Here is a 13,389-nt window from a genome sequence, read left to right on the forward strand (position 1 = left end):
CTGTCAGTCCTGCTGGATCCACAGCACTTTCACTGACCTCCCCCGCATTTTCCCCTCCTCCACCTTTCATTGCCGTGTTCTTTGGCTTTCCATATCAGCTGACCAGCATCTTCATGCACCAAAGCCATTCAGTTCCTCACTTACAGTGACCAATGCAAATTAATCGTAGAAAGAGGGGAAATCTTTCAATTTTAGGCTTGATGTTTGATTTCCGTCATGTCCTGTGCCCAGTTTCTTTAACCTGACTTGATTTTCTTTCAGAACCCAAATATAAGAGGTTACCTATTAAAAGTACATATTATGAAAACAATGATATTGCAAAGTATGAAACTTTGTACTTGAAGTAGAGCCCCCCAAATTAGTTTCAACCATTCTGTGCAAATTCTGTATAAAAGGAGTTGCATTCCTATCTATCCAGCTTCTAACAGGCAGCTTTTCATCACTCAGGCAAGCATTTCTCTGACAGTTAATTTTTCAGCCCTTTAACTTCTACACTCGGGAGCAAAAGCTATTAGAATAGGTGGTGAGTGGGGCTTATTCAAATCGCTTTTGTGTCTCTGCTGCCGACCCAATAGATGAAAGAGATTGGTTTTGGTATTTATTGAATGCCTCTAGCATATTGCTTGCTGAAAAGAAACTTGTAGGACACAGGCAAGATACATATTTTCTAAGAGCCTATAACCTATTGAGAGAATACACATGACCTGTGCCATTTCTAGGTGCAAATGGATGTTAAATGCATGTGCTTTTCTGAAAGCGTTTCGTGCATCAGCCATTTGAGGCAGAAGAAAATCTTAGGAAAAAGAGAAAACTAAAGGGTAAATTTTCTATCCTTGATTTGCTCTCACTGAGCTAAACTCGAGTACTGTGCTAAATGATAGACAAGGCCATTCATTGTAAGAGCATGTTTCCTCCTGACCTTAGCTCTCTTGCCATTCCATCAATAGCCAGTAACGCTACTAGAAGTCAAAATGTCTGCACATTCCCATATTTGGTACCTCATGGGTTGGGACCAAAGTATAGTCATTCAATTTTCATTTATTTACTGAGCTCCTGCTGTGTACTACATTGAGGGGAATATAAAGATGAATAAAGCATAGTCCCTGCCCTAGAGAAAAGTATAATCTGTTAGGAGGGATAAAATATGTACGAATAGTTATACAGCATACGATATGATGAGAGCCATTTCAAAGGGATAAACAAACTGATCTGAGAGTTCTAAAGGGGAGAGTCAATCAAGAAAGACTGCACACAGCCGGTAGCATTTGCAATGTGCCCTTCATTTTATATAAGCAAAAATAGGAGAAAGGGTAATGTAAGATGGGAGGAGCAATGTGAGTTGAGTGCCTTTAATAAAGTTTTATATTTCTTATAGAGAAGAGCACCTTTATAGTTCTAAAAATCTCCAGTGCAAAGATGGGAAGAGGTGTGGTGGAAAGGAAGGTGGGATTGGGATTGATTCTTTGTACTTGAATTTTACTCTGTGAATTACTTTCTAGATGGAATTACTCTGATCACCAAAGATGAAGCCTCTGGAAGCTCTGTTACTGCTGAGGAAGCCAGAAAGGTATTGAGGGGTAGCTCCCTGTCTTTAGATGAATTATTGCAGTGGATATTATTTTCTTGATGCCCATTCTTTCTTTTTTGTTTTTTAAATTTCATTTTATTTATTTATTTATTTATTTATTTATGGTTGCGTTGGGTCTTCATTGCCGTGTGCAGGCTTTCTCTAGTTGCAGCGAGCAGGGGCTACTCTTCGTTGCAGAGCACGGGCTCTAGGTGTGTGGGCTTCAGTAGTTGTGGCTCGCGGGCTCTAGAGCACAGGCTCAGTAGTTGTGGCACATGGGCTTAGTTGCTCCACAGCATGTGGGATCTTCCCGGACCAGGGCTCAAACCCGTGACCCCTGCATTGGTAGGCAGATTCTTAACCACTGCGCCACCAGGGAAGTCCCGATGCCCATTCTTTCTTGAAGAAGTAAAATTCTAAGGGTAACTAGATTAGTGTTTCTAGAACTCAGTACCTCTAGAGTTCCTGGTCCATAGTATACGCCACGCTTAGCCTAGACCCTGGTTAAGGCTAGGAAATCTATCCAGCCCAGTGATTCCCACCCAGGCCACCTGTTAGTCACCTGGGGAGCTATTTTAAAAGAAAAATTACTGATGACAGGTACCTCTCTCCCCTGAGGTTCTGTTGGTCTGAGATGTATTTTGGGCATGATTTTGAGTTTTTAAAGCCCCTCAGATGATTGTGATGTGCAACAAGGTAGAACAATAGTGGTATTCTAACATAAGGCATATCTAGGTCTTTACAGTAGAACACCCCATGTATGCAGAACCCATGATCTTCGTATTGACACAAATGGTCAATATGCTTGGTGTCTTCCTGCTTGATGTATGAGCATTGAATCTGATTTCAGTTATGAGTCAAAAACATATAGCTGTTTAGCTCAGTAGTCTTTCATTATACCTCAGATTTGTGGTGAAAGTTTAATGAAATTAAATTGAGTAGCTCAAAATTATATGGTTCGTAACATTCAGTGTCACTTATGGTCACTGGTTGACCCAGCCCTGCTAGTACCACACCTGGCATCTTTCAGTTATGTGCTAAGCCTGTGCTGTTTGCTAGGCACTGTGCTCGATGATAAGACAGCACTCCGCCCTCTAGAAACTCAAATAGCTGGTTATAAGGTAGTAGAAGGAAAAACTGGAGACTCAAAAATTAACTGCCAAGCTAAGGGAGAGCTTGGTCTGGGACTGGTGGACAGTAATCTAAGGAAACGGCAGAAACAAGGCTGGAGATGTTCATCTACAGCCAAATTCAGGCCAAATTTTAAATACCTTGAATTTTCAGCTCAATAAATGCACTTGGAAAAAACCATAATATTGTTTGGCAGAGGAGTTAGAGTATACAAGAACTTTTATTAAGCACTTTGCCTGGCAAAAGCATTTTGTTAAAGAACAGATATGGCCCCCGCTTTCAGGAAGTAAGATCCCAGAATTTAAAAAGCATACTCCATGTTGTCTCCTTAGATAAGCTGCCCACGGCCCTGGATCCTGGGATAGGAAGAGCCTGGGCGAACAGAGGCCAAGCCCTCTGCACTGTTAACCACAGTCCCCACGAGAGTTACGTCCAGTGAGGCATACATAGTAGATGAATATTTATGAAGTACGATTATGCAGAGGCCTTTTTTGCTTAATTTTAAACTTCACAGTGAGCATCAGTTAATGAAGGTTTCCAGATACTTGAGGTGCTTAAGTAGGAACAGCCATTTTCAGAGGAAGGATGTGAGGAATTCTGCCTCCTCGCCACGACCAGGTTGGGATTAGAAGGCCACGTGGACTGCTATATAAGAGTAGAAAACATCATTCGTCTTGTTAAATGTCTTTTGGCGAGATGGGCTGATGTTAGGGCCTAGTTAAAGTGAAGCTATCCATCCTCATGCTTCAAGGGGAAATAATTGAATTTTTTTTTTTTTTTTTTTTTTTGCGGTACGCGGGCCTCTCACTGTTGTGGCCTCTCCCGTTGCGGAGCACAGGCTCCGGACACGCAGGCTCAGCGGCCATGGCTCACGGACCCAGCCACTCCACGGCATGTGGGATCCTGCCGGACCGGGGCACGAACCCGTGTCCCCTGCATCGGCAGGCGGACCCTCAGCCACTGCGCCACCAGGGAAGCCCCAATAATTGAATTTTTAAACCAGGATTAAAAAAAAGCATACTCCAAGGTGCTGATTATTGTCTCAGAAGGGGTTCAGTGGTATCTGTACCCCCTTCTGCCACAGTCAGGACTGAGTGCCTTGGGCTTCAGAGTGCCACTTAACTGGTTCTATTTCTATTTGTTATTTTATACAATGGCATGATAATCTTTCCCCCTTGAACTAGGATGCATCATTCAGGACTCTCCAGAGAGACAGAACCAATAGAATGCGTGTGTATCTGGTGTCTGTGTGTGTGTATGTATGGGGCTGGTGGGGACTGATTTATTTTAAGGAATTGGCTCACACAATTGTTGGGGCTGGCAAATCTGAAATTTGTAGAGCAGGCCAGCAAGTTGGAAATTCAGGCAGGATTTCTCTTTTACAGTCCAGAGACAGAATTCCTTCAACTGATTGGATGAGGCCTACCAACATTACCAAGGGTAACCTTTACTTAAAGTCAGCTGATTATAAATTTTAGTCGCATTTACAAAATACCTTTACAGAAACCTCTAGACTAGTGTTTGGCACAGCAGCTGGTCACCGTAGTGTAGCCAAGTTGACACATAAAATCACATAGGCTGAAAGCTTATCAATCAGTTTTTGCTAAACAGGTAAAATAAGTCAAGGCAAATAATTTTAGTCATTGCATTAAAAAAATAAAAACATATCATCCAGGTGAGAGTTGAGTACACATTACAGTTTGGGGAGGAAGAGGAAAGCACTGACCTAAAAAAGGTAGTCTTTCCTCCCAGCAGTACCTCTTAACCAAAGGTGTCACAGCTAAGTGACTCCAGAAAATCAGAAAAGAAAGAAATCTAGGAAGGGATAGTGTGCTGCTTCCAAATGTCTGGGGCTTAGTCTTTGTTGCAAGTGCAGTATCGTCTTTGGAATTTAAGGACACAGAGCCTAAGCATCAGGAATTTTAATGTCTGGTAATGAAGCTGCAGAGAGGAGTTTCAGTTAAGACTAGATATGGGCTGGTGTCCTTACATGATTCTAATATCAACAGAACTGATTTCAGTTGGTTGTGGTTTAAGACAACTCTGAAAACATCACCATGTTTGAATAGGAAGAAAACATGGTAAACAGCAGAGTGGAGCCCATTGTTGTGATTCACCCTCAGCACACACTCTGTCCTGTCTGACTTGCAGTTATGCTTTTGCGTCTGCTTCAGTATCACATGAACCCTTCATTTTTTTTTCAGAATGAAAACTTAATCCTTTATATTAAAAATATTTTTAAATGGCACGTGTTGACTTTTGGAGAGACATGTGGAAGGAAAAGTGTACATACAGATGATAATGGGGAGAATTAGTGAGATTCTGGCTCAAGGAAGTTGATTCCTTGTAGTTTTAATAGGAGAGACATGCTTCAGCTTTTTCTCTTAGGTAAGTTATGGAAGTGTAATCACTTTTGGCCATACACTAAAATATTCATTTACATTTTCTTCAGAGCAAGTGTTTTTATTTATTTACTTAAATTTATTTATTGTTTGTTTTTTTGGCTGCGTTGGGTCTTCATTGCTGCACACGGGCTTTCTCTAGTTGCGGCGAGTGGGGGCTACTCTTCATTGCGGTATGTGGGCTTCTTACTGCGGTGGCTTCTCTTGTTGCAGAGCACAGGCTCTAGGCGTGGGGGCTTCAGTAGTTGTGGCACGCGGGCTCTAGAGCGCAGGCTCAGTAGTTGTGGCAAAGGGGCTTAGTTGCCCCGCAGCATGTGGGATCTTCCCGGACCAGGGCTCGAACCCCTGTCCCCTGCATTGGCAGGCGGGGTGTTAACCACTGCACCACCAGGGAAGTCCCAAAGCAAGTGTTAAGTTTGGCCACTTACCAAATAATCACTTAAGGAAACTTGGCTATAATCAGAGATTGGAGAACAGTCCTCATAGTCCATTAAAATTCTTTCAAGATATTTACCATAAGTTATTTAAAGTTAGCAACTGTCAAATTATTGCTATTAAATGTTGATGATTGGAAAGGAAATAATTATTCAGGATGTCCATTTTAAATGAAAGTTAAATCATAACTTTACACTTGTACGTCTTAAGGAGAGCTGTTTCCCTCTAGTGTATTCTAGAAATATGTGGATTTTATGATTCTTTGAGAAATATAAGTACATCAGCCTTGCTGCAGAAATGGAAAGTTCTTTCATGACATAAGCGTAGACAGTCACTTTTCTTTTCAATAACTGATACCTCTATTTCATTTCAAAGCCTAGACATAAATATTACCCCTCTTTTTCATTCATGTTTATTGTCATTATAACCTGTGAATTCTTTCATTTAACTTTTCTGTTTCTAGTTTTTATTGTTAGACATGCCATTAATGTTTGATGTTTGATGTTTGATGAGGTCTTTTATATTTTTTCCTCCAGCTTTATTTTATTTATATTTATTGAGTTAACATTGGTTTATAACATTGTGTAAATTTCTGTGTACAACATTATATTTCGACTTCTGTATACACTACAGCATGCTCACCACCAAAAGTTTAGTGTCCATTCATCCCCATACAGTTGACCCCCTCTACCCATTTCGCCCTCCCCTCATGCCTTCCCTTTTGGTAACCACCACTCTGTTCTCTGTATCTGTGTGTTTGTTTTTGTTTAGTTTGGTTTGTTCATTTATTTTGTTTTGTTTTGTTTTTATATTCCACATATGAGTGAAATCATATACTATTTGTCTTTCTCTATCTGACTTATTTCTCTTAGCATAATACTCTCAAGGTCCATCATTCAAAAAGATATATACACTTCTTTGTTCACTGCAGCATTATTTACAATAACCAAGATATGGAAAAAACCTAAGTGCCCATCGTTGATGAATGGATAAAGATGTGGTATACAATGGAATACTCCTTAGCCATAAAAAGATGGAAACCCTGCCATTTGCGACAACATGGATGGGCCTTCGTAGCTTCTGTGCACCCTTCCTCCGTCAGCTCATTTCACAGGGCGTGGCTCTGTGGTGGGTAGGAGGTGTGCCTGTTTATCCTGGGACATTCCAGGAGCATCTGGGAACCACAGTCAGTGAGAGACCTGGACTTGTGAAAGGTCGAGATAAGCTGACTCTTCATTTGAAGTTTATCTTCTTTATTAAAAAAATGTTTCTTTTAAGTTTTTCCTACTAACCTGTGTTAGGGATAGAACAGTGGTTCTCAGCCAAGGGTGATTTTGTTCCCCGGGAGACATTGCCATTGTCCAGAAATTCTGGGTAGTTACAGCAGGTGGCGTGCTACTGCCTCCTAGTGGGTGCAGGCCCCCACAACAAAGGATGCTGCTGCTGAGAAGCCCTGGGCTAAAAGAATTTAAACAAGTCAGAGCCTTCACTAAGGTGGAGGATACTGGCTTAAGTTGTGTAGAATTTTATTCAGCTGGAATGGATCCTCATGATCTCCTAGCTGAGTTTTTATTTCTTAAAACTGAAAGCTTACAAGGAAGCCTGATAGATAAAACAGAGAAAGGTGATGCTTCTCCCTTGATGGGCAGTGGGAGTGGCAAATTGGGGTTACCCATGCCCACAGGACTTGGAAGAACCCTCAGGACCTCAAGAAACAGAACCTGAAAAATACTGATCTAGTCCAAACTCCTTATTTTATATATGACGAAACTTAGGGCTGAGACGTAAAATGATGTGTCTGAGATCTCATAGTAAGTCACTGGTGAGGAATCCAGTTGTTGGACTGACCCTCAGTCCTCCATTCTTTTTACTCCATATTAAGAGCACAGAGGGGAAAGAGGATTTCTTCCCATGGCTTTGGAATATTGTTTCTCACAGGATTCCAGGATGCTGAGCTATGTCTAAACAATCATTTGATGTAAAATCTATGGGGGAGAAAAGCATCATTTTAGCACTTGTTTTCCTTATAGCTGCCTAATCTAGCCTGCTTTTTTGTTGTTGACATTGATTGATTTTTCCATCATAGCATCACAGATGCTCAATGCTTAGTGATCATCTGGTCATTTTCTAGATGCAGTCTAGAGATGTGAAGTTGACTTTCTCAGTGTCTCACAACAAGTTCATGGCTAGCTGAATTGCCTAGAGCCCAGACCGTGGATTCCTACTAGAGTCATCTCCAGGCCTCCGCCTTAGAATGCCACCAGCCGCACGTACATAAAGAAAAGAGGCTCATGCTCCCTCTTTCAAAAGAGATCTCCAAAACCTTGTGAAGGATTATAAGATAAAATTTAAGAATCATTTCTTGAGAACAATTTTCTCTAATCGCCGGCCGCGGTTGGACCCCATGACATTTTTCTTTGCTCTTTTCCACTTTCCTTTTCTGCCTTAAATCTCTAGTGTTAGTTGTTCTGTATGTTAGTATGAGAAAAGCGATAATTAAAATATCACAGTGTTACCTTATATTTGTTTAGAGCTTGATACCTTTAAGATACAATTAAAAAAATTTTTTGAGGTGGAACATACAGTAAATGCACAAATCTTAAATGTGTACACTGATAGATTCTTACATGCGTGCTCATATATCTGAGTACCCACCACCCAGATCAAAATAAAGAGCATTTCCAACACCTCAGAAGGCTCCCTGATGACATTTGTCACTTGGGAGTCATTTTGCCTGTCTTAACCTTCACATAGGTGGAATCATGCCTTTTATGATTCATCCATGATGTTAAAATTGTTCATTCTTTATTACAGCTAGGTAGTATTCGCTTTTTTGGCTGTACCACAATTTATTCATCCATTCTCCTAATGATGGACATTTGATTGTTTCCACACTTTGAGAATTGTGAATAAAAATGCTGTGGGTATTCTTATACCTATCATTTGGTAGACATGTATTGGGTGTATTCCTAGGAATTGGAACATAAAATCTACAGTACCACAAAGCATTTTTGTATACTTTATTTTACCTGAGGAGCAATACAACCCCATGAAATAGATAGGGTCAGTAGTAGTATTCCCATCTTATCTTTGAGAAAGACTAGTTATAGAGAGGCCAGGTGGCTTGCCCAGGGTTACTGAGGAACGGGCAGTGCTTAGGTTATGGTTCTTTCCTCCACACTAGTTTGCAGGATTTCTCTGCTGCACTGTATTGCCTTTATAACATGAAAATAGCATTAATGAAACCTAAGTGTGTGTCATTTTAGACAAAATACATGCAAGCAGATTTTCATTCTTCCTGATGGCTTTTGTGTATCTGGATTATGGGTGATTCTTTGGAATCACCTGATGGTGTTGGAATAAGCCCGGTGGAAGCCATGTGTTTTCAATTTGGGGATTGGTAAGGGTCTGAGGACAAGCTTTTAGTTTTTAGTCTTACGGAGGAATAGGACTGGAAGCTTCTGTATAGAGGTTATTGATGCAGTTTCTCTGCTTGTGGCCAGGATTGTATTTCGGTGTGTACCTGAGAAGCAGTAGTTTATCCATTTCATAAAGATCTCCAAGTCAGGAGGTTCTTTCTTGGTAACCCCAAGTAAATGATGGTGGTTTGAGGATGGAGGACTGTGTCACACAACTGTTCTGTTTATTCTCTGCTTTTTCAGCATATTGTAGAGAGAAAGAACATAAGAAAAGTCAAGAGTTGACTTGTGACCCTTTCGGCTGCGTTCAGAGAACCTGTTGCTTTTATTGAGAAAACAGGCCAGTCGTTGAATTCTCTGCTTTATCTCTAGCTTCCCTGTCACTGCACAGCCTGGAAATTACTTGTAGTTAAAAACTCTGATGGTAAGGAGCGATACGGTATGTGTAAGAGATCAGCCTCGCCTGGGGCTTTGGGGAGGATAATGGATGGCAGCCCAGCTTTTAGCTGTAATTTGCTTGAGCAGAAATGTGAAGCAGATCTGTCAGGAAATCAGTTGCAGATGTTTAGCACTTGATGGAAATGGAAGTTTGTTTGCTGCCGTTCCTTTCTTCCTAGGAGCTTGGCGTCATCTCAGAGACATGCCATTTGTGTTTAATTGTATATACCATGGTCATACTGTGCAGACAGTCCTATCTTCATTTATCCTGTAATTGCAGTGTGAAAGGGAGTTCTGCAGGTGAGGAGTGAATGGGAATTAGAGCTTTTAGAGGCTGTGTGCCAAAAAACATTAGGAATTTTCTAGATTCATCAATAAATACCTACCATGTATCAGGTTTCTAAGGGATGATAAAAGATACAGTGGACTACAGAAACACTGAGACCATGGAGCTTGTGTTTGAAGGTGCCGGTCGTTTGTAGCCCCCCAGAGGCATATGGTAAGACACAGCTCTACCTTTTATTCACTTCTTACCAGCTGGATAAGTCTTTGTCCTTTGCGCTGGTATTCTTGCTGCAGGGAAAACCATGTGCGGGTTAATGATCGTGAGTAGGAGAGGAGAGGAACAAAGTAAAAAATATTTTTTTAATATTGATAATAATTAGAATCATAAGTAAAGATTAATTTGGGAATCTTATGAGCAGGGTTTAAGCTTTAGATGTAAACCATATGCAAATACAGTGTGAATTTCTTATTCATGTATCTCTATGTGGCCCTCAGATATCTTTATTAAAAATCAACCAGAATAGGGCTTCCCTGGTGGCGCAGTGGTTGAGAGTCCACCTGCCGATGCAGGGCACATGGGTTCGTGCCCTGGTCCGAGAAGATCCCATATGCCGCGGAGCGGCTGGGCCCGTGAGCCATGACCGCTGAGCCTGCGCGTCTGGAGCCTGTGCTCCGCAACGGGAGAGGCCACAACAGTGAGAGGTCTGCATACCGCAAAAAAAAAAAAAAAAAAAAAAAAAAACAACCAGAATAAATAGAATTAATGATATGGATGCTGCGTTACAGTTCTATTCCAGGCTGTGTGCCCACTGCTAGCATTTTCTGTCCCCTAAACTGTAGATTCCCAGCACTGAACACAGTCCAGTTCAGGGTCAACAGACGGCTATGGAAAGATCTGTAAATGTCCTTAGAAGAAGAAAAATTCCTTAATCTCTCAATCAAAATTGAAGTTAATGAATGATGAGATGGTTTTGACTGAGGAGGAAAAAGTCCAGGAGGGATGTTGAGTCAAAAACAAACTGTCAGGGACTTCCCTGGTGCTGTAGTGGTTAAGAATCCGCCTGCCAATGCAGGGGACACGGGTTCGAGCCCTGGGCCAGGAAGATCCCACATGCCACAGAGCAACTAAGCCTGTGCGCTACATCTACTGAGCCTGCGCTCTAGAGCCTGAGAGCCACAACTACTGAAACCCACGCACCTAGAGCCTGTGCTCCGCAACAAAAGAAGCCAGCGCAATGAGAAGCCTGCGCACCGCAACGAAGAGTAGCCCCCATTCGCCGCAGCTAGAGAAAGCCTGCGCACAGTAATGAAGGCCCAACACAGCCAAAAATAAATTAATTAATGAAAAAAATACAAAAAAAACCTGTCATGGCCATGTCCAAGGTGCTAACAAGGCCTATTTATAGATCTTAGGTTTCCGAGGCCTCCATTATGTCCATTGTATACAGGGATATATAGGGAAAGCAGTTCTTGCCATGCTTTCATGTTGAGAAAGTGAGGAAAGTGTGTATGAGTACACCTTTCCTTCTTGGGTGGAACTACTACAGGAGCAAGTGGGCCGAAAGGCTCACTCACTGCCTGCAGGCTCCATGCACACTGACCCTGAGGGATGCTTGCCAGGAGAGGCGTGCCTCACCTCCCACCTCCCCTTTTAAAAACACTCACTCCTGCAGCCTTGTCTCTGCCACCATGTTATGTACTTATGCTACAAGAAGATCAACTCTGGTGTGAGGATGGATAAGTGGTTCATAGAAACTAGCTCTTAGATGCAGTTAACACACACCTTAAAGGATAAGAGTCCCCACTGCTATCTCTTGGAGGGGCAGGATGGAGGGCAGGAATGTTCAGATAGTCTTCAAGGGCACTCACTACCCTTTTAACATCTGAGTTGCATTCCTAGATCCTTGCAAACTTCAATTCAGGGCCCTTGCTTTTCTACGAATCTGCCTTTTAGAAGTTCCAAGTCTAGAACACTGATGCTAAGCAGGAGTGTACACTAGAAGTTTTCTTATCCACCTTCCTGTTTTCAAACAATTTCTAACAGAAATTTAAAGATTGCCAGAAAAAGAATTGAACAATCTCCCAAGCTCACCCATTTTTGTGTTTCACGTCTCTAAAAGAAGTCGTTCCTTTTACCTTTTTTGTCCTCAGTGAAATTAAGGAATAGATGGTTATAATCTTTAAGTCCAGACACTTGATTCTTAATGCTCTCTTCAAAAGAGGCAGAGACATACTGGTTTGGGGTGTTTGGTTCTTTTCTGAACCCTCAGGAGCCCACATGCCCCCTGTGGAAGCAGAAATGGGAATATCTGCTATCCTCGGTGCCTGATGTAGGACCCTCCGCATGCTCGCTGCCTTGGCGAGCCATGTCATTTCCTCCCTCTCATCAAGAACTTTCTCTGTGACTAGTTAGTGGACTATTCAACCTCAAAATTGGTCCTCTCATCCAGAGCCAAATGAAGGAGCGTACGTCAAGATGATGTTTCTTTTGGGCCATTTGCATGCGTTCCTCCATTAAAGGAGGCAAAAACGTCCTTTTGGTATTGTGCCTGACTTCTATTCACAGTTTCTGGCCCCCAAAGAAAATCCAGATGAAGACACAGCAGCTATATGTGAGGAAGGTGGTGACGTGGATGATTTGGTAAGTACTTTTAATATATAGCAGATGTTCTAACGCTTGAACTTGCCTAAGCTGTAAATACAGCCGCAAAGCCTACTTATCATAGACTTGCTTCTTATTTTCTCTTTTTTTTTAAAAATAGATCTTTATTGGAATATAATTGCTTCATAATACCGTGCTAGTTTCTGTTGTACACCAAAGTGAATCAGCCATAAGCATGCACATGTCTCCATATCCCCTCCCTCTTGAGTCTCCCTCCCATCCTCCCTATCTCACCCCTCTAGGTCATTGCAAAGCACCAAGCTGATCTCCCTGTGCTATGCTGCTGCTTCCCACTAGCTAACTATTTTACATTCGGTAGTGTATATATGTTGATGCTACTCTCACTTCTCCCCAGCTTCCCCCTCCCACCCCATGTCCTCAAGTCCATTCTCTATATCTACATCTTTACTCCTGCCCTGTAACTAGGTTCATCAGTACCTTTTTGTTTTTTTTTAGATTCCATATATATGCATTAGAATGCAGTATTTGTTTTTATCTTTCTGACTTACTTCACTCTGTATGATAGACTCTAGGTCCACCCACCTCACTACAAGTAACTCAATTTCATTTCTTTTTATGGCTGAGTAATATTCCATTGTATATATGTGCCACATCTTTATCCATTCATCTGTCGATGGACATTTAGGTTGCTTACATGTCCTGGCTATTGTAAATAGTGCTACAGTGAACATTGTGGTGCATGTCTCTTTTTGAATTATGGTTTTCTCAGGGTATATGCCCAGTAGTGGGATCGCTGGGTCATGTGGTAGTTCTATTTTTAGTTTTTTAAGGAACCTCCATACTATTTTCCATAGTGGTTGTATCAATTTACATTCCCACCAACAGTGCAGGAGGGTTCCCTTTTCACCACACCCTTTCCAGCATTTATTGTTTCTAGATTTTTTGATAATGGCCATTCTGGCCGGCATGAGGTGATACCTCATTGTAGTTTTGATTTACATTTCTCTAATAATTAGTGATGCTGAGCATCTTTTCATGTGTCTCCTGGCCATCTGTATGTCTTCCTTGGTGAAATGTCTATTTAGGTCT

General features: G+C 41.6%; 1 protein-coding gene across 1 annotated transcript in view; it reads left to right on the forward strand.

The window, feature by feature from the left end:
* XRCC5 (X-ray repair cross complementing 5) overlaps positions 1-13,389 on the forward strand; it is a 106,820-nt gene that overhangs the window by 88,248 nt on the left and 5,183 nt on the right. The window contains exons 19-20 of the mRNA XM_007462853.1: positions 1,500-1,567; positions 12,244-12,318. Coding sequence (XP_007462915.1) covers positions 1,500-1,567; positions 12,244-12,318 — 143 coding nt within the window. The remainder of the gene's footprint in view (positions 1-1,499; positions 1,568-12,243; positions 12,319-13,389) is intronic.

This window comes from Lipotes vexillifer, unplaced genomic scaffold (assembly GCF_000442215.2).
Source record: "Lipotes vexillifer unplaced genomic scaffold, Lipotes_vexillifer_v1.1 scaffold1518, whole genome shotgun sequence".
Lineage (NCBI taxonomy): Eukaryota > Metazoa > Chordata > Mammalia > Artiodactyla > Lipotidae > Lipotes > Lipotes vexillifer.